The sequence below is a fragment of the Nomascus leucogenys genome, chromosome 14 (genome assembly GCF_006542625.1).
Source record: "Nomascus leucogenys isolate Asia chromosome 14, Asia_NLE_v1, whole genome shotgun sequence".
NCBI classification, from domain to species: Eukaryota; Metazoa; Chordata; class Mammalia; order Primates; family Hylobatidae; genus Nomascus; species Nomascus leucogenys.
In genome coordinates, this window is record NC_044394.1 from 57,826,056 (window position 1) to 57,852,468 (window position 26,413).

General features: G+C 36.7%; 1 protein-coding gene across 1 annotated transcript in view; it reads left to right on the forward strand.

Annotated features, from left to right (window-relative positions):
• Positions 1 to 26,413, forward strand: part of ALMS1 (ALMS1 centrosome and basal body associated protein) — a 215,658-nt gene that overhangs the window by 10,179 nt on the left and 179,066 nt on the right. Inside the window, exons 2-3 of the mRNA XM_003268797.2 lie at positions 14,315 to 14,440; positions 24,986 to 25,181. Coding sequence (XP_003268845.2) covers positions 14,315 to 14,440; positions 24,986 to 25,181 — 322 coding nt within the window. The remainder of the gene's footprint in view (positions 1 to 14,314; positions 14,441 to 24,985; positions 25,182 to 26,413) is intronic.

Genomic DNA, 26,413 nt, shown 5'->3' on the forward strand with positions numbered 1-26,413 from the left:
TGTTTTTGGAAGAGTTTGTGAAGGACTGGCATTAATTCTTTGAAAGTTTGATAGGTTACATCAAATGGGTCTGGGCTCTTTTTTGTTGCAGGATGGGGTATAGTATCTTAATTACTAAATCACTCTTTTTTCTTATTATGGGTCTATTCAGATTGTCCATTCTTTCTTAAGTCAGTTTCAGTAATGTGTGATTTTTCTGGGCATTTGTGCATCTCTTCTAAGTTATCAAATTTGTTGATATACAGTTTAAAAATAGTATTCTCTTATAATGCTTTGTATTTCTGTAAAGTTGGCAGTGAAGTCCCCTTTTTTATTTTTATTATTTTTATTTTTTTGAGACGGAGTCTCGCTCTGTCGCCCAGGCTGGAGTGCAGTGGCACAATCTCGGCTCACTGCAAGCTCTGCCTCCCGGGTTCACGCCAGACCCCCTTTTTTATTTTTTATTTTAGTACTTTGAGTCTCTTTTTTCCTTGGTGAGTCTAGTTAAAGGTTTTAAAATTTTGTTGATATTTCAAGAGACTAACTTTTGGTTTGATTGCTTTTCGCTATTCCCTATTTCCATTTGAACCCTTCTGCTTTGCTCAGGTTTAGTTTTCTCTTTTCTAGTTTAAGATGGAAGACTAGAATATTGATCTTTATTCTACTTGTAATATACATGTTTATAACTATAAATTTCCCTCTGAATAGCAGTTTAGTCGCAACTCATAAGTTTTGGTATGTGGTGTTTTATCATCTCAAAATACTTAAAATTCTTTTTCATGATTTTTCTTTGACCTATTGGTTATTTAGGAGTCTGTTACTTACTTTCCACGTATTTGTGAGTTTCTCTGATGTTGATTTCTAAATTCATTTCATTTTGATTTGAGAATATACCTTATGATTTTAATTATTTTAAATTTTTGAGGTTTTATGGCCTAACAAATGGTCTATCTTGGGGAATGTTCCATTTGTACTTCGAAAAGAATGTATATTAAGCTGCTCTCAGATGGAATGTTCTATGATTCTTATTAGGTCTAGTTGTTTACAGTGTTGTTCACATCTTATATTTCCTTGTTAGTGTTTTGTCTAGATGTTCTGTTCTTTAAAAAAATTAATAGATCTTTTTAGGAAGTAGCTATACATTTACAGAGAAATTGAGCAGAAAGTACAGAATTCTTATTTACCACTTCCTCCTTCCCTCCTTTCTGTGTTGCAGTAGTGTGGTATATTTGTTATAATTGATGAGCTAGTATTGATACATTATCATTATTATTTATTTATTTATTTTGAGACAGAGTCTTGCTCTGTTGTCCATGCTTGAGTACAGTGGGGCAGTCTTGGCTTACTGCAACCTCAGCCTCCCGAGTTCATGTAGTTCTCCTGCTGCAGCCTCCCAAGTAGCTGAGATTACAGGAATGTGCCACCATGCCCAGCTAATTTTTTTGCATTTTTAGTAGAGATGGGGTTTCACCGTGTTGGTCAGGCTGGTCTCGAACTCCTGACCTCAAATGATCTGCCTGCCTTGGCCTCCCAAAGTTCTGGGATTACAGGCTTGAGCCACCGCACCTGGCCAATACATTATTATTAAAATTTGTAGTTTCTATTATGGTTTACTCTGTTTTGTACATTCTTTAGGTTTTGACAAATGAGTAATGACATGTTTCCAGTATTATGGTGGAACATCTGGTGTCATATGGAATGATTTCACTGTCCTAAAAATCTCTTGACTTTCACCTGTTCATCATTCCTTCCTTATTTCTGAAACCCTGGAAACCACTAATGTTTTTACTGTTTTTGTAGTTTTGTCTTTGCAATGTCATATAGTTAGAACCTTACAGTATATAGCCTTTTCAGAATGACTTCTGTCACTTAGCAATATGCATTTAAAATTCCTCCATGTCTTTTCATGGTTTAATAGCTTACTTGTTTCTTCCCCCTTGATTTTTTTTTTCTTTTTTGCTGTGGTAAAATACACATAACATAAAATTGACCATTTAACCATTTTTTAAGTGGCATTAAGTACATTGACATAGTTGTGTAACCATCACTATAGTCCATCTCCAGAACGTTTTAATCTTCCCAAACTTAAATTCCAACATCTCTGCCATATCTGAGTCTGATTGTAATGCTTGCTCAGTCTCCTCCAAACTGTGTTTTTGTCTTTTAGTATGCCTTGTAATTTTTGGTTGAAAACCAAACATGATGTACTTGGATGTGAAAGGAACTGAAGTAAATATATCTTTATTTATCTCGTTAGAGGTTGTATTTTATTTACTATCTGCCGTACTATAGGTTTCAGAGACTAGAATTTCCCCTGGTGACCTTGATTTTGTATCCCCCATTGGCTATGGGTTTCCCTTAGGATTTCTTCTTAAATAAGATCTGGGATGTGGTGTTCTTTCAGTTACATTTCTCTGTTACTATCAGGAGCCCTATTGATACAGTGATAAAGTTTTGGGGGTGAGGGGAAGTGTTTTATAGTCCTGTGATTAGGTCTCAGTCTTTCCTCTGGGCTGTGACCTTCACGAATGTTTCTCATCCCCCACCCACAGGTGAGACAGGAAGGCTAGAAGCGGCTGGAGTTGGCCATTTCCCTTCTCCCATGTTGAAGGCTCCAGTGGGCTTGAGTTGGTTATTTCCCTTCCCCTTCCTCAAAAGTTAGAGTGGGCTGAAGTTGGGTATTTCCTTTCCCTAAGGTCAGTTAGTCTGTAAAACTCTAGTTGGTTAGGCTCTGGTAAAATAGTTTGAGGGCAAGTTTTCTAAGAAGAACAAAATATTCTGGGAATATTCAAAATGGTTATCCCCCAACCCCTTCCCCCTAACTGGAAGGTAGGTATTTTTCTCTCATCTTGACTGTGGTAACATGCTAGGGGTTGTGGAGATAAAACTTACAGAAGTATGGAGGCCCTGCGTAAGACTGGTTTCCCTGCAGCTTTTAATTCTCAAAGTTGTCTGCATTGCACCTCCAGCAATTTGTCAATTACACTAGATTTTTCTTCTCTAGTACTAGTTAGTTCCCACAGTGATTTCTGTTCTTGGGATTCTGCTCTGGTAAGTTGTGATTTCTTGTGTATGTACCTATCCAATTTTTGGAACAATAGTTTGCACTTCATCTCAGTTCTCTGATGGATATAAGAAGAGTTTTGATTTTTTAGTTTGTTCAGCTTTTTTTTTTTTTTTCTGTGATGGGGATGGGAGTGATTACTTCTGACTTCTTTATATGCTTCACCAGACCTCTGTTTTGGGTTTTTTTTTTTTTTTGAAATGGTGTTTCGCTCTTGTTGCCTATGCTGGAATGCAATGGCATTATCTTGGCTCACTGCAACCTCTGCCTCCTGGATTCAAGTGATTCTCCTGCCTCAGCCTCCTGAGTAGCTGAGATTACAGGCATGTGCCACCATGCTCAGCTAATTTTTTTTCTTGTATTTAGTAGAGATGGGATTTCACCATGTTAGGCTGGTCTCGAACTTCTGACCTCAGGTGATCCACCCGCCTCGGCCTCCCAGAGTGCTGGGATTACAGGTGTGCAGTTTTGCTTTTAAACAGACTTTTATCTTTTAGAGCAGTTTTAGGTTCACAGCCACATTGAATGGGCAATACAGAGCTCCCATCTGTGCCCTGCCCCTCTCCATAGCCTCCCTCACTGTTAACATCCTGAATCAGAGATGTGTCTTTTGCAAATATTTTCTTCCAGTCTATAGCTTGTCTTTTTATTCTTTTGACAGTGTTTTTCACAAAGCAGAATAAGTTTTTAATTAAGTCCAGCTTATCAATTATTTCTTTCATAGATTATATGCCTTTATTTTAGTATTGTATCCAAAAAGCCATCACCAAACCCAAGGACATCTAGATTTTCTCCTATGTTATCTTCTAGGAGTTTTATACTTTTGCACTTTGCATTTAGGTCTTTTTATACTTTTGCACTTTGAATTAATTTTTTTGTGTGAAGGATGTCAGGTCTGTGTCTGGGTTCATTGTTTTGCATGTAAATGTCCAGTTGTTCCAGCACCATTTGTTGAGAAGACTTTCTCCATTGTATTGCCTTTGTTTTTTTGTCAAAAAATCAATTGAATACGTTTATATGGGTCTATTTCTGGGCCTTCAATTCTGTTTTATTGATCAATGTGTCTATTTCGTTGATACATGCTGTCTTTATTACTGTAGCTTTATGGTAAGTCTTGAAGTTAGGTAGTGTCAGTCCTCCAATTCGGAGTCTTTTGCCTCTCCATATAAACTTTAGATTGAATTCATTGATGTGTATTAAAAATTGCTGGGATTTTGATTGGGATTGCATTGATCTTAATAGATCAAGTTGGGAAGAACTGACATCTTGACAATACTGAGTATTTCATGAAGTTGAAGTACCTTCTCATTTATTTAGTTCTTTGATTTCATTCATTGAGTTTTATAGTTTTCCTCATATAGATCTTACATGTATTAAGTTAGATTTATACCTAAATATTTCATTTCTTGGGTTGTTAATGTAAATGGTATAGTACTTTTAACTTCAAATTCCACTTCATTGCTGGTATATAGGAAGTGATTGACTTTTATATAGTAACCTATATTCTGCAGTTTTGCTAGTTTTACTTATTAGTTCTAGGAAAGTTTTGTCAGTTCTTTTGGATTTTCTTTTTTTTTTTTGAGATGGAGTCTGGCACTGTCACCTGGGCTGGAGCGCAGTGGTGCAATCTCAGCTTATTGCAACCTCCGCCTCCCGGGTTCAAGCGATTCTCCTGCCTCAACCTTCTGAGTAGCTGGGATTACAGGTGCCTGCCACCATGCCTGGCTAATTTTTTTTTTTTTTTGTATTTTTGGTAGAGGTGGAGTTTCACTGTGTTGGCCAGGCTGGTCTCAAACTCCTGACCTTGTGATCTGCCCTTCTCAGCATCCCAAAGTGCTGGGATTACAGGCGTAAGTCACTGCGCCTGGCCTGGATTTTCTATGTAGACAGACAGTCATGTCATCTGCAAAGAGAGTTTTATTCCCTCCTTCCCAGACTGTGTACCTTTTATTTCCTTTTCTTGTCTTATTGCATTAGCTGTGACCTCCAATACACTGTTGGACAGTGGTGAGAGGGTGTATTATGTCGTCATCGTGTTGCTATAAAGAAATACCTGAGGCTGGGTAAGTTACAATGAAAAGAGGTTTAATTGGCTCATGGTTCTGCAGAGTATGAGAAGCTTGGTGCCAGCATCTGCTTCTGGTGAGCTTACAATCATGGTGGAAGGTGAAGTGGGGGCAGGCGTCTCACATGGCAAGAGCAGAAGCCAGAGAGCAAGGGAGGAGGTGCCACTCTTTTAAACAACCAGGTCTTGTGTGAACTTAGAGTGAGAGCTCACTTATCACTAAGGGAATGGTGTTAAACTAATCATGAAGGATCTGCCCCCATGATCCAGTCACCTTGTTCCAGACCCCACCTCCAACACTGGGGATTACATTTCATTATGAGATTTGGAAGGGACAGATATCCAAACCACATCAGAGAGGGAATCCTTGCCTTGTTCTTGATCTTAGAGGGAAAGTTCAAGTTTCATTAGGTATGATATTAGTTGTAGGATTTTTTGTAGATACTCTATATCAAGTTGAGAATATTCCCCTCTATTCCTACTTTAATGAGCATTTTTATTGTGAAGAGGTTGTCAAATGTTTTTTCTGCATCTGTTATATGATCATATGGTTTTTCTTCTGAAGCTTGTCAATGTGATGGATTATATTAATTGATTTTTTTTTTTTTTTTGAGACAGAGTCTGGCTTTGTCACCCAGGCTAGCATGCAGTGTTGCCATTTTGGCTCATTGCAACCTCTGCCTCCAAGGCTCAAGCCATCCTCCTACTTCAGCCTCCTGAGTAACTGAGACCACAGGCATGTGCCATCATACCAGGCTAATTTTTGTATTTTTTTTAGAGGTGGGGGGTCTCACTTTGTTGCCCAGGCTGGTCTCGAACTCCTGAGCTCAAGTGATCTGCTCACCTTGGCCTCTCAAAGTGCTGGAATTACAGGTGGGAGCCACTGTGCCTGGCCTTAACTGATTTTTGAATGTTGAATCAAGTTTGCATACATGGGATAAAACCACTTGGTCATGATGTACAATACTTTCGTACATTGTTAAATTTGATTTGCTAAAATTTTGCTGGGAATTTTTACATTGATGTTCATGGGAGATAATGGTCTGTTTTCTTTTTTGGTAATGTGTTTGTCTGGTATTGGCAGTAGGGTAATACAGACCTCACAGAATGATTAAGAAGTGTTCTCTCTGATTCTGTCTTCTGAGAGATTTTAGAGAACTGGTACAATTTCCTCCTTCAGGGTTTGGTAGCATTACCAGTGGGTCTGACGCTTTCTGTTTTAGAAGGCTATTAATTCATGATTCAGTGTTTTTAATAGATATAGGCCTCTTCATTTTGTCTATTTTTGTGTCAGATTTGACAGATTGTCTTTTTTAAGAAATCTTTCATTTTATCTAGGCTATCAAATTTGTGGGCATAGAGTTATTTAGAGTGTTCCTTTATTATCTTTTTAATGTCCATGGGATCTGTTGTGATGTCCTCTCTTTCTTTCTGGAGTGCAGTGGCGCAGTCTCCCTCACTGCAACCTCTGCCTCCTGGGTTCAAGTGATTCTTGTGCCTCAGCCACCTGAGTAGCTGGGATTACAGGTGTGTGCCACTATGCCTGGCTAATTTTTGCATTTTTAGTAGATTTAGGGTTTCGCCACATTGGCCAGGCTGGTCTCGAACTCCTGACCTCAAGTGATCTGCCCACCCTGGCCTCTTAAAGTGCTGGGATAACAGGAGTGAGCCACCATGCCTAGCCTCATTTTTAATGTTTATAATTTGCATCCTTTATCTTGTTTTATTAGCTTGGCCAGAGGTTTATTGATTTTATTGATGTTTTCAAAAGAACCAGCATTTAAGCTTTTACTGATTTTCTCTCTTTATTTGCTATTGTCAATTTCATTGATTTCTGCTCTACTTTTTATTTATTTTCTTCTCCTCACTTTAAATATGATTTATTCTTCTTTTTCTAGTTTCCTAAGTTGGAAGCTTTGATAATTGATTTCAGATTTTTTTCCTAATATATACATTCGGTGTTATAAATTTCCCAGTAATCACTGCTTTTGCTGCATCACAAATTTGGATAAGTTGTATTCTCACTTTCATTCAGTTAAAATATTTTAAAATTTCTTTTGAGAGTTCTTATTTGACCCACATGCTATTTAGAAATACACTGTTTAACCTCTTAAGTATGTTGGGATTTTCCAGCTATATTTCTGTTATTGATTTCTAGTTTATTTTTTCCTTTATTGTATATATTTATACATCATGATGTTGTGATATACATATACCTAGTGAAATGGTTGCTATAGTCAAGCAAATTAACATATTCATGATCTCACATAGTTACTGCCTTTTTTTTGTGGCAAGAGCATCTAAAATCCTTTTAGCAAGAATCCTAAATATAATACAATATTATTAACTATAGTACTTATATTTTACATTGAATTGCTAAACTTGCTGATCCATCATACCTGCAACTTTGAATCCTCTGACCTACATCTCCCCATTTCCTCCCCTGTTCCTCACTTCTACTTCTTTGTGCTTGACTTTAAAAAATAGATTTCATATGTAAGTGAGATCATGCAGCATTTTTCTATCTTCCAGGTTTATTCATGTGACAAATGGCAGGATCACCTTGCTTTTTAAGGTTGAATAATATTCCTCCCCCTTCCCCTCCCTGTGTGTATGTGTGTGTGTGTTACGTGTGTGTGTATGTGTGTGTGTTACGTGTGTGTGTATGAGTGTGAGTGTATGTGTGTGTGTCTTGTAGTTTATTCATTCATCAATGGATACTTTAGTTGTGTTTGTGTCTATTGTGATAATGCTGCAGTGAACATGGGAGTACAGGTATCTGTATGAGGTGGTGGTTTCATTTTCTTTAGGTTTTTACCCAGAAATGGAATTGCTAGGTCATACAGTAGTAGTCCTTTTCTTTCTTTTCTTTCTTTCTCTCTCTGTCTCTCTTTTTTTTTTTTTTAAGGCAGAATCTTGCTCTGTTGCTCAGGCTGGAGTGCAATGGTGTGTTCTCAACTCACTGCAACCTCCGCCTCCCGAGTTCAAGCGATTCTTGTGTCTCAGCCTCCCGAGTAGCTAGGGTTACAGGTATGCACTACCCTGCCTGGTTAATTTTTGTATTTTTAATAGAGGCGGGGTTTCATCATGTTGGCCAAGCTGGTCTTAAACTCTTGACCTCAAGTGATCCGCCCACCTTGGCCTCCCAGAGTGTTGGGATTACAGGCGTGAGCCAACGCGCCCGGTCGTAGTTCTATTTTTAATTACTTTAGAAAACTTTATACTGTTCTCTGCAATTGCTGCACTGGTTTACATTGCCACCAGCAGTGTACAAGGGTTCTCTTTTTTCCACACCCTTGCCAACACATCTCTTGAATCTTTTTGTTTTTTAAATAGCCATCCTACCAAGTGTGAGATGATATTTCATTATGGTTTTAATTTGCATTTTCCTGATGATAGTAATGTTGAGCATCTTTTCATATGTTGATTGGCCATTTTTCCTTTTCTTTTTTTCTGTTTTGGAGAAATGTTTATTCAGGTCCGTTGCCCATTCTAAAATTAGGTTGTTTGTTTTTCTTCTACTGAGTTGCACAAGTTCTTTATATATTGTGGAAATTGACTCCTTATCAGATATATGGTTTGCAGATATTTTCTCATCTGTAGTAGACTGTCTTCTCATTTTGTTGATTTTTTACTTAGATGTGAAACTCTTTAGCTTGATTTAGTTCCATTTATCTATTTTTGCTTTTGTAGCCTGAGCTTTTGCTGTCATATCCAAAAAAACATTGCCAAGACAAATGTGAAGGAGCTTTTCCCATATATTTTCTTCTAGGAGTTTTAATGGTTTTAAGTCTTCATGTTGAGTTCTTTAATCAACTTTGTGTTGATTTTTGCTGGTGGTGTAAGATAAAGGTCCAATTTCATTCTTTTGCATGTGGAAATTTAATTTTCTCAGCACCATTATTTGAAGGGATCTTCTATTCCCTATTGTGTCTTTTTGGTGCCCTTGTCAAAAATTAGCTAATTGTATATGCTTGGGTTTATTTTTCTCTCTCTATTCTGTTCCATTGGTTTACACGTCTATTTTTTATGCCAGTACCACACTGTTTGGGTTACTATAACTTTGTAATATAATTTGAAACCAGGAAGTGTGCTTCCTCCAACTTTGTTTTTGTCTTACAGAATTACTTTGGCTCTTTAGAGTCTTTTGTGGTTCTATATGAATTTTAGATTTTTTTTTCTATTTTTGTGAAAAATGCCATTGGAATTTTCTTAAGGATTGTGTTGACTTTGTGTTGCTTTGGATAGTACATACATTTTAACAATATTAATTATTTCAGTCCGTGAACATGGAATATCTTTCTATTTGTGTCCTTAATTTCTTTCATTAGTTTTGTAGTTTTCAGTAGACAGATGTTTTGCCTTCTTGGTTACATTTATTTCTAAGTCTTTTTGTTTTTTGATGCTATCATGAGTGGGATGGTTTTCTTGATTTCTTTTTCATATAAGTAGTTATTTGTGTACAGAAGTGCAACTGATTTTCATATATTGATTTTGTATCCTGTGGCTTTACTGGGTTTATTCTTTTTTCTTTTTGAGACAGAGTTTCACTCTGTTGCCCAGGCTGGAGTGCAGTGGCTTTATCCCTGCTCACTGCAACCTCCACCTCCTGGGTTCAAGTGATTCTCCTGCCTCAGCTTCGCAAATAGCTAGGACTACAGGCATGCTGCCACACCTGGCTAATGTTTATATTTTTGGCAGAGATGGGGTTTCGCCATTGTTGGTCAGGGTGGTCTCAAACTCCTGACCTCAAGTGATCCACCCGCCTTGGCCTCCCAAAGTGCTGGGATTACAGGTGTGAGCCACTGTGCCCGGCCTATTTATTCTAACAGTGTCGATTTTAGTCTTTGGGGGTTTTCAGTATATAGGACTTTTTGCTTTCAATTTATATTTCTTTTTCTTGCCTAATCGCTTTAGTAGGATTTCCAATACTCTGTTGAGTAGAAGGGTGAGAGCAAGCATCTTTGTCTTGCTTCTGATCTTAGAGGAAAAGTTTTCAGTTTTTCACCATTGAGTATGATATGAGCTGTGGGACATATAGCTTTTATTATGTTGAGGTAGTTTTCTTCTGTTTGTAGTCTGTTGGCTTTTTTTTTTAAATAATGAAAGGGTGTTGAATTTTGTGGAGTGCTATTTCTGTTTCATTTGAGATGATCATGTGGTTTTTGTCCTTCCATTAATGTGGTGTATTACATTGATCAATTTTTGTATGTTGAACCATCCTTGTATTCCAAGAATTCCGCTTGGTCATGGTGTGTAATCCTTTTAATGTACTGCTGAATTCTTATTGGTAATATTTTGTTGAGGATTTTTACATCAATAGTCATCTGGGATATTGGTTTATAGTCTTCTAATGTCTTTGTCTGGCTTTGGTATCAGGATAATGCTGGCCTCATAGAATGATTTGGAATGTTCCCTCCTGTGCAATTTTTTGGGATTGTTTCAGGAGGAGTGGTGTTAATTCTTCTTTAAATGTATGGTAGAATTCTCCAGTGAAGCTTTCTTGTCCTGGGCTTTTTTTTTTTTTTTTTGAGACAGGGTCTTACTTTTTCACCCAGGCTGGAGTGCAGTGGTGCAATCTCAGCTCACTGCAACCTCTGCCCTCCAGGCTCAAGCAGTCCTCTCACCTCAGCCTCCCAACTAGCTGTTACCACAGGCAAGCACCACCATGTCCAGCTATTTTCTTTGTATTTTTAGTAGAGACAGGATCTCACCATGTTGCCCAGGCTGGTCTCTAACTCCTGAGCTCAAGCATTTCTCCTGCCTTGGCCTCCCAAAGTACTGGGATTACAGGTGTGAGCCACTGCACCCGGTCATGGGCTTTCCTTTGTTGGGAGATTTTGGATTATTGATTCAATTTCCTTGTTATTGGTCTGTTGAGATTTTCTTATTTTTTCATGTTACTCAGTCTTGGTAGGCTGTGTGTTTCTAGGAATTGATCCGTTTCTTCTAGGCTGTCCAATTAGTTGGAGTACAGTTGTTCATAGTATTCTTCTATGATCCTTTTTATTTCTATGGCATTGGTTGTCATGTCCCCTCTTTCATTTCTGAATTTAGTTATTTGAGGCCTTTTTTTTTTTCCTCAGTCAGTCTAGCTAAAGATTTGTCAGTTTTGTTGATATTTTCAAATAACTTGGTTTTCTTGATTTTTTTCCTACTGTTTTTCTATTCTCTTTTCTTTATGCTTGCTCTAATCTTATTTTTTCCTTCTGATCGCTTTGGGTTTAGTTTCTTTTTCTAGTTCTTCAAGGTGTAATATTAGATTATTGACATGAAATTTTTTTTTTAATATAGTTATTTACAACTGTAGATTACCTTCTTAGTTCTACTTTTGCTACATTCCATAAGCTTGGTATTTTGTGCTTTCATTTTTGTCTTAATGTATTTTCTTATTTCCTTTGTTACTTCTTCCTTGACCCATTGTCTTTTTAATAGTTTGTTGTTTAATTTCTACAAATTTCTTGATTTTCCACTTTTCTTTCTGCAGCTACCTTCTAGTTTCATTCTGTTGTGATGAGAAAAGATACCTAATACTTTGTGGCCTACCATGCGGTGTATCCTGGGGAATGTTTCACGTGCACTTGAGAAGAATGTATATTGTGCTGTTGTTGGGTGGAGTGTTCTGTATATGTGTGTTAGGTCCAATTGGTCTGTAGTGCTGTTCAGGTGTTTTCTCTCCTTATTGATCTCATTCTATCCATCATGGAAAGTTGGTTATTGAAGTCTCTCACTGTTTTTGGAGAGCTCCTTTCAATTTTATCAATGTTTGCTTTAAGTATTTAGGAGCTCCAATGTTTGACACATGTATAGTTATTATATCTTATTTGTCCATTGACCGCATAATGTTCTCCTTTGTCTATGGTATCAGTTTTCTTTAAAAATGTATTTTGTCTGATATTAGTGTAGCCACTACTGCTCTCTTTTGGTTACCATTTGCATGGAATATCTTTTTGAATCTTTTTACTTAGAGCCTGTGTGTGTCCTTAGTTCCAAAGTGTCTTCTAAACAGCATGTAGTTGGGCCCTGTTTTCTAATCCTATGGGGTTTTTTTTTTTTTGGTAATTTCTTTGTCCTTTCATAGCTTGTTTTTTGTTTTCTCCCCTTCTACCTTTCTTTGTGTTTAGTCAATATTTTTGATAGGGATATATTTTGATTTTCTTATTTCCTTTTGTGTATATTCTATAGCTATTTTCATTGTAGTTACCATGAGAATATCATAAAACTCCTTAGGAGGATAACAACCTGTTTAAACTAGTAACAACTTCACTTCAATCACATATAAAAACTCTAGTCCTTTATAGCTTTGGTCCCCAACCTCCACCTCCTGGGTTCAAGTGATTCTCCTGCCTTAGTCTCTGAAGTAGCTGGGACTACAGGCACAGCCCACCATGCTTGACTAATGTTTACATTTTTAGCAGAGACGGGGTTTTGCCATTGTTGGCCAGGCTGGTCTCAAACTCCTGACCTCAAGTAATCCACTCACCTTGCCTCCCAAAGTGCTGGATTACAGGCATGAGCCACCGTACCTGGCCAGAGTTATTAGTACCCTGATAACATTTTACTGGTGTCACAAGTAACGTGTTTACTTAGTTTGTTTTCTCTTGCTTATAACAATACTTGAAACTGGGTAGTTTATTTTAAAAAGTTATGGAGGCTGAGAAATCCAAGGTCAAGGGTGAGGGCCTGATGAGGGCTTTCTTGCGGATGGGGACTCTGCAGAATCCTGAGGTGGTGCAGGGCACATGGTGAGGGGGTTGGGCATGCTAGCTCAAGTCTCTCTTCCTCTTCTTATAAAGCTACCAGTCCACTCTCATGATAAGCCATTAATCCATTAATCCATCAAGTCATTAAGCCGTTCAGATCTGCCCTCATGATTAATTCATTCATGAGAGCCCAGATCCCTCATGACCCAATCACCTCTGATAGGTTCTACCTCTCAATACTGCCACATTGTGGATTAAGTTTTAACATGAGTTTTAGAGGGGACAGATACTCAAATCATAGCATGTAGATTTATAGTTAATTTTTATGCTTTTGTCTTTTAAATCCTGTAAAAGAATTAAGGTGGAGTTACTCACCAGAATTAAAATAATGTTTTTATATTTGTCCATGTATTTACCTTTACCAGAGAACTTTATATTTTCCTATGGCTTAAAGTTACTATCTAGCATCCTTTAATTTCAACTTGAAGGACTGCCATTAGCATTTCTTCCAGGTGAGATCTAGTGGTAATGAACTCTCTCAGCATTTGTTTATCTGTGAATGTTTTAATTTTCCCTTTTACAGGTGCATGCCATCACGCCCGGCTAATTTTTGTATTTTTAGTAGAGACCGGGTTTTGCCATGTTGGCCAGGCTGGTCTGGAACTCCTGACCTCAGGTGATCCTCCTGCCTTGGCCTCCCAAAGTGCTGGGATTACAGGTGTGAGCCACTGTGCACCTTGTATCTTTCTTTATCTCTTGGAGGATCTGAGATACTATTTTAAAGTCCTTTGGAAGTATAGTTTGTAATCTGATTTTTAGTAAGAGGGTTATTTTGTTTTCTCTTTGTGTGCATTCTTCTCTACCTGCTCTTTTTGTGGTTGTTTCTGCTTTGTCCCTTATGGCATCTTCTTTAGAAGGAAATCTTATATTGCAAGCTCTGAGTTCTTATTCTTCAGGGATATTGGGAAAAATCTCAAGAACCAATCCCTGAACCAGTGGGTGGCTTGACCAGGTCATTTTTGTTTTATTGCCTGTAATCTGTCCATTTGTGTTCCTTCAGCCTTGGGCTGTGGTCACAACTTTTATTGCCTTCTTTCACTAGTAGGAGAGTGCTGCCCCAACCCCTTACTTCACAAAATGATTCTGACTTTTGTTCCCACTTCCTGTGCTATGTGTTGATTTCAGTCCCTATTATTGGGGTTGATTTTTAACTGTCTCAGCCAGTAAGATTTAAAAGTAGACAACTTGCTTGTTTCTGTTTGCTTCTTTTACCTTTGTGGGTAAAGGAGGTTAAGGAACTGCTGTGGTTTATGCAAAAGTATGCCGTGTCCTAACTGAGTAACCTTAAGGATAATAGCTTGTATAATGGTTGTGAAATCAAAATGTCATATATGTGAAAGAGCTTTATAAACTGGGAAGTATGGTCTAAATATTAGTTTATTTTTGTTGTATAATCATAGTGCTTGTGTTATTACTCTATTTAAGCCTGCTTTTGATTTTCAGATTGTTCCATTGACCTGTCATGTATGGCAACAGATATTATATCAAGGCAATAGTAGAACACAAATTTCTGATACTAATGTGGTCTGTTTGGAAACAGCAGCTCAGCAAGGTTCTGGGGATGATCAGGTATGTCTTCTGTAACTGGCTGGCTAACTTTTTATTTTTTTGATAAGCAGCACAAGAAATTCTGATTTAGCTATGATGAATGGAAGGGAATAAATTAATATTCATTAATATTATGTTTTGATTTCTTGTCTTTTTTTTTTTTTTTTTTTTTTTTTAAGACAGGGTCTCACTCTGTCACCCAGGCTGGAGTGCATTGGCATGATCATAGCTTACTGCACCCTCCAACTTCTGGGATCAAGTGATCCTCCTGCCTGAGCCTCTTGAGTAGTTGGGACTACAGACATGTACCATCAAACCCACCTGATTATTTTTAAATAATTTTTTACAGATGGAGTCTCGCTTTGTTGCCCAGGCTGGTCTTGAGCTCTTGGCCTCAAATGATCCTTTGCCTTGGCCTCCCAAAGTGCTAGGATTACAGGAGTGAGCCGCCACTCTTGGCCAAATATTCTATTTTTCTAATAGATTGTTGTAAACTTTATATGTAGAAGAGCAGTTCACTTTTTTTGAAGGCGGGTCTCACTCAGGACTCTTATTTTTATTTTTATTTTTAAAATTTTTTATAGAGATGGGGGTCTCTATATTTACTGGGCTGGTCTCTCATTCCTGGCCTTAAGTGATCCTCTTGCCTCGGCCTCCTAAAACTATTGAGATTACAGGCATAAGCCACTGTGCCTGGCCTCAGGACTCTTTATATTCTTCACAAATATTCTTAAGAGCTTTTATTTATGTGGATTATCTATATAGATATTTAGCATACAAGAAATTAAAACATTTAAAACTATTTTAAAATTTATTTTGAAAGAACAAACCTATTACATATTACCATAAATAGTATATTTCAAAGTAAAAAATGACTATTTTCCAAAACAAAAAAATTAGTTGGAAGAATAGCATTGTTTAAATTCTGGCTTACTAGAACTCAGTTGGTATATTATTCAGCGTTCTCCAGAGAAACACAACCAATAGGATGGAGATAGATACATCTATCTATCTATATACATCTGTGTGTGTATATATATATATGTATATATCTTTATTGATATTTATTATAAGGAATTGGCTTATGTGATCATGAAGACTGAGAAGTCCCAAGATCTGCAAACTGCAGCCACAGGAGGGCTGATGGTATAGTTCCAATTCAAGTCCAAAGGCTTGAGAACCAGGAGAACCAGTGGTGTAAGTTTTGATCTGAATCTGAGGTAGAATACCCTCCAGCTGGAAGACCGTCAGGCAGAGAGAACACATTCTCTCTTGCTCAGCCTTTGTTCTATTTAGGCCTTCAAGGTACTGGATCAGGCCTACCCACATTGGAGAGGGTAACCTGCTTTACTTAGTTTCCAGATTCAAATGTTAATCTCATTCATACACACCTCACAGGCCAGGAACAGTGGCTAAAGCCTGTAATCCCAGCACTTTGGGAGGCTGAGGTGGGTGGATCACCTGAGGTCAGGAGTTCAAGACCAGCCTGGCCAACATGGTGAAACCCCATCCTACTAAAAACATACAAAAATTAGCCGGGTGTTGGTGACGTATGCTTGTAATCTCAGCTACTTGGGAGGCTGAGGCAAGAGAATCGCTTGAACCCAGGAGGTGGAGGTTGCAGTGAGCTGAGATTGCGCCACTACACTCCAGCCTGGGAGATGGAGCAAGACTCATCTCAAAAAACAAACAAACAAACAAACAAACAAACAAACAAAAAACACCACACACATACACACACCTCACAGACATATCCAAAATTGTGTTTAACCAAGTATCTGGACACTCCATGACCCAGTCAATTTGATACATAAATTACCTATCATAGCTGGATTCTCAGTCTGCTCTGCATTTCATTTGTTGGGATGTATTGTTTTGGTTGAAATATATGAAGACAATCTGGCCTTACATAGATGAAAAAGGAGTTAGGGAAAGGAGGCTGTCATTCAGTCCCTGAAATGGTGTCAGTGACCCTCAGGGATTTTTGGACTACACTTTGAGAACCACTTTTCTAGAACATAGTTATAAACTTTGAAGAAATGGAACAATCATGAGCAAATAGGAAAAAAGCTCATATAGAGTTATTGGAGGAAAAATGTAGTGTTACTAATAATGGTTAAGTATTTAAGGTTGATTAATAACTTGAGTATCAGATTTCTCCTATTACCTTCAATTTTCTTTAAATTGCAGTGATTACCTGTTAGATGCAAGATATGGAGGAAGGGAGATACACTATCACTGAGGGAAAGTAGTTAAGACAATCCCTGACCATAAAAAACATAGTACCTGGGGGCCATTAAATGGAAGAGGATTGTTTGGGTTGAATTGTGCCCTCACAAATTATATGTTGAAGTCCTAATCCCCAGTACCTCAGAATGTGACCTTATTGGTGATTGCAGGTATAATTATTTAAGATGACGCTGGAGTAGGGTTTGCTCTTAATCCAATCTGCCTGGTGTCCTTATGAAAGAGGAAAGCACCATGTGAGGAGAAAAACATACAAGGAGAAGATGGCCATGTGAAGATGGAGGCAGAAATTGGAATTATGCTGCCACATCCAGGGAATGCCTGGGGCTTCCAGAAGGTAGAAGTAGCAAGGAAGGACCCTCCCCTAGGGGCTTCAGAGGGAGCATGACCCTGCCACCTTGATTTCAGACTTCTGGCCTCCAGAACTGTGAGATAATAAATTTCTGTTGTTTTAAGCCACCTAGTTTGTGTCACTTTGTTATAGCAGCCCTAGGAAACTAATACCGGGACATATTTCTAAATATTCTCTGAGGGCGTGTTTTTGGTAGAGCACAGTCCAAAAATTGATGTCTTCCTTTTTTTCCTGTTTCATAAAATACGAACCGTGATGGACCCTAAAGCACTTCATTTCATCCTTTATGCCTGGGTTCCTCAGAATAGCTGGAACATTATGCTGCTTTCTAGTTTACTTCCTTCTTTTCTCCTTCTTATTCTATAATTGTTCATCCTTGTTACTGTCATCTGAGTTACCTTTATTTATTCATGGAAAACTAGCTCTTGCTACATTGTCTTCCTCTCTTATTGGTTTCTTTCACTTCAACATACATTTCCCATTCAATGCCTGAAGTTCTCATGTATTTCATCTAATCTCCAGTGATCTTTACTTCCATACCTCCTTCCAGTCTTCTCCTACCTGTATGTAGTTACTCATCCCATGATCACAGTCTAGACTGTGTCATCACCAGCTGCTTTACTACAAATGTCTCGTCCTCTCTTCCCTTCCAGCTACTGCTTCAGTCAATATTCTGCTCCCTGTTACAGTGAAATTTTTAAGAGTTGTCTATACATTTTCTGTTTCTATTTCCTGATATCCTATCCTCATTTTTAAAAAGTCAGGTTTATTGTAGGTATAAGTTAAATATATCAAAATTTACTCTTTTAGATGTACAGTTTGTCAAGTGAGCTTTGACATACGTATACAGTCATGCAGTCAACACCACATTTGAGATAGACAACATTGCCTTCACAAAAAGGAACTTCACAAAAAGTTCCTGTGTACCCCTTTGTAGTCAGTCACTTCCCTAACTCCTAGTCCCTGGCAACTACTTATCCAATTTCTTTCTCTTTAGTTTTACCTTTTCAGAATAATACAGTGTGTAGACTTTTAAATCTGACTTCTTTCACTTGGCTTAGCTTTTGAGATTTATCCATGTTGTTGCATGTATCAATAATTTGTCCACTTTAATTTTTATTACTGAGTAGTATTCCATTTGTATAGGTTTTTCGGTAGACATATTGCTTCATTTCTCTTGGCAAATACCTAGGAATGGCTGGACGTGGTGGCTCACGCCTGTAATCCCAGCACTTTGGGAGGCTGAAGTGGGCGGATCACTTGAGGTCAGGAGTTCGAGACCAGCCTGGCCAATATGGTGTAGTAGAAACCCCGTCTCTACTAAAAATATAAAAATTATCCAGGTGTGGTGGCACATGTCTGTAATCCCAGCTACTCAGGAGGCTGAGGCAGGAGAATCGCTTGAAACTGGGAGGCGGAGGTTGCAGTGAGTCAAGATGGCGCCAGTGCACTCCGGCCTGGGTGACAGAATGAGACTCTGTCTCAAAAACAAAAAACAAAAAAACCCCCTAGGAATGGGTTTGTTGAATGATAAGGTAATTGTATGTTTAACTTTATAAGAAAGTACCAAACTGTTTTTCCAAAGTGGCTGTACCATTTTGTATCCCAGTAGTATATGAGAGTTCTGGTTGCCCTGCATTCTTGGCAGCTGTTGGTATCATCAGTTTTTTCTTTTTTTTTTCTTTCTTTTTTTTTTTTAATTTTAGACACTCTAGGAGATGTATTATGGTGTCTCACTGTGATTTTAACATGCATTTCTCTAATGACTAATGATATATAGCATCTTTTTGTGTGCTTATTTGCCCTCAATGTTTCTTCTTCAGTGAGAGATCTGTTAAAATCTCTTCCTGATTTTTTATGGCTGGTTTGTTTCGTTTTTTGAGCTTTGGGAGTTCTTTATCGCTCTAGATGCAAGTCCTTTGTCAGTTATTTCTTTTGCAAAGACAGTCTGTGGCATGTTTTTGTATTCTCCTGTCTTTGAAAGACAGAAGTTTTAATTTTGATGAAACTTGTTTATTGATTTTTTTTTTTTCCTTTTGTGGTTTATACTTCTTGTGTACTATCTGAGAAATCTTGGCCTAATCTTATGTCACTGAGATTTTTCTTCTATGTTTTCTTCTAGACCAGGGTTTCTCAGCCTTGGCACTATTGACATTTTGGGTTGAATAATTCTTCATTGTGGGGGGCTGTCCTGTGTGTCCTAAGATGTTTAACAGCATTCCTGGCCTCTTCCCACTAGATACCAGTAATAGTCCCCCAAGTTGTAACCATCCGAAATGTTTTCTGACATTGCCAAATGTTCCATGGTTGAAGGGAGAGGCGTGTCAAAATCTCTCCCAACTGAGAGCCGCTTTTTCAGAAGTTTTATAGTTGTAGGTTTTACATTTATGTCTAAGATCCATTTGGAGTTGGTTTTTGTATATGGTGTGAAGGAAGCATCCAAGCTGTATTTTCTTACATATGAATATGTAATTGTTATTCCAGCACCATTTGTTATCTTTTTTTCCAGTGGATTTCTTGACATCTTTGTAAAAAAATTAATTGACCTTATATATGTGGGTCTATTTCTGCACACTATTCCATTGATTTACATATGTATCCTCATGCCAATATTACACTCTTAATAACTGTACTGTCTTAAAATCAGGTTGTGTGAGTTTTCCCACTTTGTTCCTCTTTTTAAAAATTGATTATTTCAGATTCTTGGAATTTCTATATAAATTTTAGAATTAGCTTGCCCAATTTATATTTTAAAAGTCTGCTGGAATTTTTTATTAAGATTTCATTGAGTCTATAAATCAATTTGAAGAGAATTTTGACATCTTAACAATATTGAGTTTTCTAATCCATAAACATGACAATTCTCTTAGTTTATTATTTCTCTTTAATGTCTTCATCAATGTTTTGCTGTCTTCAGTGTGCCAATCTTACACGTTTTGTTAGACTTACTGGCATTTTTAGAAATTTCTATTTCCTATTATTCATTAAAAGCATATAGAAATATAATTGACTTTTTATATTGACCTTGTATCCTATTACCTTGCTAATCTCACTTACTAGTTTTAGTAGCTTTTTTAAAAAATACATTCTTTAGGACTTTCTATGCAGAGTTATATCAACTATGTTTTGTTTTTTACTTTTAAATAGATTTGTCATTTCTTTTTTTCCTTTTTTTTTTTTTTTTTTTTGCTTTATTACACTGGCTAGGATCTGCGTATTCTTCTACTTGATCTACTTTGTGTTCTGACCCCAATCCTTTGAAAGCAAGTATCACCAGCAATATTTATGTAGCTGAATACAGTGAATACTTTTCTGTCCTCATCTTAGGTACAATAAATAGCATTTGACACTATTATTAATCATTACGTAACTTCTTTAAATTATTTCCTTTCTTGGGTTCTTCTGGTTTTTTTTTCTACTCATCTGGCTGTTCTCTGTCAGTATCCTTTGCTGCTTTATCTTCCTTTGTTAAACCTTAGAATCAGAATTTGTAAGCTGTGGACCCAAGTATGACTCAAATGTGGTTTTCAAAAACCGTGTTTTTTTTTTTTGGCACAGTGTTTTAAAACTTTTGAAATAGAATACTTTAAAGTGAACATGCAGTGCATAGTTAGCCACAAATCCCATTACTCTCCAATTCCAGGATGGATTACTTCATTTGTCTTACCCCCATACTCCTATACACATTTAGTTTTTAACCTCTGCTTGAAATGTTGGAATGTTCGCGGTCTCATCCAGATCCAGGACTTTAAATACATCTGTATACTGATAAATCCCAGAGATGTATGTCAAACTTTTACTTGTCCCTCAAAATTTGTATTTGTCAGAATGCTTATATGTTGTCCCTCCCCACATCTGTCAAAAATATTTAGAGATTTGTTGGCATTTTTATATTGATTTAAAAGGTATAACACAAAGAATATTTGATGATTGAAATGTAGCAAGAAAATACACAATGCAGAAAGTTAAAAAAGGTTGAACAGAGGTTATTTTAAAAATTCAGTTTATAATGGGAAATGATAAGAATATGTTTGCATAGGAGAGGAATGATTCAGTAATGAGAGAAAAATGGATGAAGGAAAGTGGGAGAATCACATAGGAAGGAAATCACTGAAAAAAATTGGAATGAGATGGGAAGGCCTTTGAGAGGCAGAGTGACTTTTTTTTTTATTTTCAAGTCATAAGATAGAAATCTGGTAATGGGGATTGTAGATCTGGTGGTTGAAGACAAGGGAGTTCCTCTCTCCTGCTGTACACTTATTGAAGGTCATCAGTTGAAAATTAGGAGCGTTCAATAGTTCTGAGGAGAGAAGGTATGAACTCTCAACTCACCAGGAAAATGTAGTAGGATTTCCAGGCAATACTGAGTGCCCTTCAGGGTTAGTGACAACAATTTAAAGAAAACCTAGTCAGTTTGGGAGTGTGATTTCTCTAGCAACGTGCTGCTGATTGGATTCACGCAAGAAGACGGTTCCATCAGTGTTAGCTTTTGCTGAGCAAATAGGATAATGGGAGAAAAAGGCAAGAAAGTTAAGTGTGTTTGCAAGGCAATGATTATAAGGATGACTCTGAACTCTCAGAGGGGCAAAGAAGGAAATACAGATAAGGAAGGAATGAAGAAAAGCATAAATGTGATAGGATAGTTGTCTCCATGAAGTTAAAAAATTATTGCAGTAGAGGAACTAGAGAGTAAGTGATCTGTGGAGGTTAGAGGATGGGCAGGAAGACTAATGGATACATCTGTCACTATTGGGGAGGAGTGAACTATGGGATACAGGCTCAAACCATGGTCAAAGAGGCTAAGAGATGAGTCAAGGGACCAGTGATTTTTGCTTTAGTGAGTCACAAAAAGATTGGAATTCTCCTGCTTTAAAACCTTTTGTTGGCTCACTAACCTGTCCCCTATAGAATGGAGTGCCCTCAAAAGAAAAAATGTAAAATTAATCATTCTCATATTCCTTTTATTTTCAAGTATCAGAAAAGTGAAAAGCATGTTTCCAGTAGCAATTTGATGTTATAGATCTGATTAATTTATTCAGTGTCGAAGGGATTGAGGTATTTTGGAATGTCAAAAGTCTGCTATTCCATAAGTGTAGTGTTAATATTTTAGAATATTTCTCTCCACATTTTGTTCTTTGCATGTATTCATATAACTGATACTATGTAGTGGATAGTGGATATCTTTTTTCTTAAACTTACTATATGAACATTTTATTAATGAATTTTAAATATTGGAAATGTCTCTTTAAGGACAAAAGTCTTATTGGAAAATGTTTGTGAAAATATTTGTAAATTGTAATACATCTTCTTTTTATGGATTCTGGGCCACCTGGGAATTAAAAGATACCTATATTCTCTTAGAAACATTTGAGTTGATCAAGGAAGAAGAGTCCAGTAGTGGAATACTTACAAAATAATGAAAGTACATTATTTATCTAAAATTGCTGTCAATATAATGCCACTTTCTCATGTTTTTATTTAAATAAATAAAGCAAATTGAATGAATTAATTATTTAACCAAAGATTTTACATAAAGCCTGAAAAACTTGTAATCCCAGCACTTTGGGAGGCCAAGACGGGAATCGCTTGAGTCTAGGAGTTCCAGACCAGCCTGGGCAACATAGTGAGACCCCTGTCTCTACAAAAATTTTTTAAAAATTAACTGAATGCCTGCCAGTAGTCCCAGCTACTCAGGATACTAAGGATGACAGGATCACTTGAGCCTGGAGGCAGAGGTTACAGTGAGCTGAGATTGTGCCACTGTATTCTGGCCTGGTTGACAGAGCAAAAGCCTATCTCACACATACACAAAAAGAAAAATTGCAAATAGAGGAAACACGGTAAAGAGAAAAACAAGTATAAAATATAATACAGTTGTTAAATTCAAGAAATAGAGAAAAATAGATGTAGTCCTAGTAAATAGAGTTAAGAAAAAAATCTCAATGAAATAGACTTTCTACAAAACTATCAGTATTTTATAGAGGTAGACTAGGATTACTAAGGAGGAAATTGAGAAAGTTATGATAGTACCAGCTATCAAAAAGATTTTTGGAACTAATAGATTCGCTGGTAAATCTTTTAAATTTTTAAAGAAGATTGAAGTTGCTTATATAAAATAAATACAGAACGTTATGAAACAAGAAAATGAGGGTATTCTAAAATACTGATTAATCTTAGTTGTGACCATATATGTGTGAAAATGTTAAAGAATATGCTAGCAAACATTTAAACGTCTGATCTACCACTACTGTGTAAGAAATGTGAACATGTTTCAATATAAAGAAATTTATTGACTTGGGAGGATCAGGCACTTTAGCCCAGAGTTTGAGTCCAGCCTGGGCAACATAGCAAGAACCTGTCTAAAAAAAAAATTGTTGCTATCCTTTATCAGGTTTAATTGGGGAAAATGATGCTATAACATAGTTTGAGCTAATTTAGTGTTCATTTCTAATCAAATTATTTGAAAATGAAAATACTTTCATATCATAATAGAATATACTTAATTATTAACTAATATTAAATTCAAAAGGAAAATGCCTTTTAAACTTGTCACCATTAGTATTTAATTCGACTTTAATTCAACATTGTTATTCAGTGTGATCTGTAGATTGGTGCCAGTCCATGATTTGCTTGTTACTGGTCTGTCAAGGGATAAGTACAGAAATTGAGAGGAAGTGTTTAGAAACTTTTATAGTAGTTGGATAGAGTAATTTTATCTTTTTTTAGACCTAGAAATCAAATATTTGGCTTGTGTTTTATATCTTGAGCTTATAGTAAGACTTTTAAATTTCATTTTTCTAGTTATTTTTACTAGTTTTGAAAATTAGCTTATTTCTCATTAATTTTTGTTAGCATTTTAGCAAAGTGTCAGTCTGTGATGAATTGGAAGTAGGGAAAACTGGTTCTTCCCTATAGGTAGTTTGAGAAGCAGTTCTCTGGATTTTGCCACTAATTTAAGAGTAAATATTTGAAGGAGACAAATGTATCACATTCATGGGTGATATGATAATGTTATATATACTGAGAAGAGTCAGGGATCGTTTAGAAACTAGTAGAGCTAATAAAAATTCAGTCAAGTGAATTCCAAACCTAAAGCTGAAGTGAATGCTTCAGCTTTAGGTTTGGAATATTTTTTTCAGTTTTATTATTATCAAGTTGTAAAACATTATGTAGAACCAAATTTATTGATTTAATGATGAGAACTAACAAAAAAATATAGTGGAAATGCCAGTGATTCTTCCACACTTCAAGAGATGTGTAGTAGGACCCATGAATTGGCCCAGCCCTTGCGTGCACCAAGTTTGGCCCCTCTGGCGTCACCGCCATGAAGACAGTGGCTCAACAGCTCTGGCTGAAGGCCGGGCTCAACCATGTAAAAATTTCCCAGGCAGCTGCAGACTTGAAACAATTCTGTCTGCAGATTGCTTAACATGACTCTCTGCTGACTGGAGTATCTTCAAGTACAAATTCCTTCAGATCCCAGAAAGTCTGTTCCTTTTTGTAGTAAAATGAATCTTTCAAAGGTTTCCCAAGCCACTTCTCATGATACAGTGAATATTCAAGAGAGAGCTACATTTGAAGCCTGTACAAAAGCTTATCCCTGGAACACATGTGCCATAATATACAAAATTCTACTTTTGTCAGTCCTTAATATCTACCTCTCTGAATTTTCATGAATTTCTATTTCACAAGGGTAATTGTTTTATATACACTGGCAGCAACGTACAATAAAACTTAGTATGAAAGGTTTTTTTGCATTAAAAAAAAAAGAGATGTGTAGTAATGGGAAGAGGCCTAAAATGTAGTTAATATTGTGAGAAACAACAGCTTTACATTGTCTAAACTTTGATGAGAATGTCATTAAATAGGAAGCTATATAATACATGAGTGGACATTTTAATCTAAGTATTAATATGTATGGTAACTCAGTTAATGACTTAGCATGGTTTCCTTTAAAATTTTTCTAGAAAACAGAATCTTGGCATTGTCTTCCTCAAGAAATGGACTCTTCCCAAACCTTGGATACATCCCAGACCAGGTTTAATGTAAGAACGGAAGATACCGAAGTGACAGACTTCCCCTCTCTGGAGGAGGGTATATTGACGCAATCAGAAAATCAAGTAAAGGAACCCAGCAGAGATCTCTTTTGTTCTCCATTGCTAGGTAATGCCTCTTTATTTTAACCAGTAGTAATACCTCACATTTGTAAGTTTTGTGGGGACTGCAAGTCTTGTAACGTTACCCTTTTTGAGTTAAGGAGCTCTGTAGAGACCTACTCAAAGGGATTAGCTTATTTCTGTTTTGTTTGTTTGTTTGTTTTTTACTGGCTAGCTGATCTAATTATATTAAGTGTGCAGTTGCCTCTCATTTTATCACATCCTGTTGCTCACAGAAGGCAGAAAGGTGATAACCGTCTACTGTGTGTGCCTCCTCAGTCTTGAATTTGCAGAGTTTTTGGTGTGAATAATATATTATACTTTGGTTATCTCAGCAATGGAGACTCCATGATCCCCCCCAAAAAAACAAAAAGCAAATGTTCATATTTACCTTTTTTGATTTTTAGAATTAATTAAGGCATATGTTATTATCCTTAGCTTTCAAACCAAAAATTGAGTTAAAGAGGTTGAGTGGCTTGTCTGAGGTAGATCTTGCTGCTTTCCTCTGTTTAGTATAGAACTGATTTATTAGCTCTTTATAAAAGATAAACTTTAAGTACTTTTAAAATCATTAAGGGATTCAATTATGAAGATGATTTTATAGTTTTGTAGAGAAGCATGAATAGGACTTAATTCAGCAAGTTCTTTGCCAACATAAACATATCCAAATCAAGGTATTAGTGCCAACGTATTCTATGATGTGGATTATTAAAGTCAATTTTAGGTCCACATTTTAAGAAAGAGGTTGACAAAATCAGAGTACCTTTGTGGGAGGAGATGACTATCTTTTGATAGACAAAAGAGACGACTTTGCTATGGTCAAATATTTGAAGGGCTGTTATGCTAAAAAGGAAGCAACTTATTTTTTATTCATTCATGTAACAAATATCTAAGTGCCTCCTGTGTGTTTGATGCTAGGGATATATAGATGAAAGCTACCTCCTCTTCTGGGAAGGCAATCCAGTAAACAGAAAATAACAGTACCATGGGATTTGTATTATAATGGTGTAGAGCAGGAGTCTGCAAACTATAGCTTACAGGCCAAGTCTTGATTTTGTACTGTCCATCTGCTGAGAATGATTTTTGCATTTTTAAAGGATTGTAAAAACAACAGTAGTATGTATGACCAACAAAACCGAAAATATTTACCATTTGACCCTTTATAAAAAAATGTTTGCTAACTCCTAGAGTTTAAAATGAATACATAACTTAAAGGGAAGCTGTTTTTCAGATTGATGT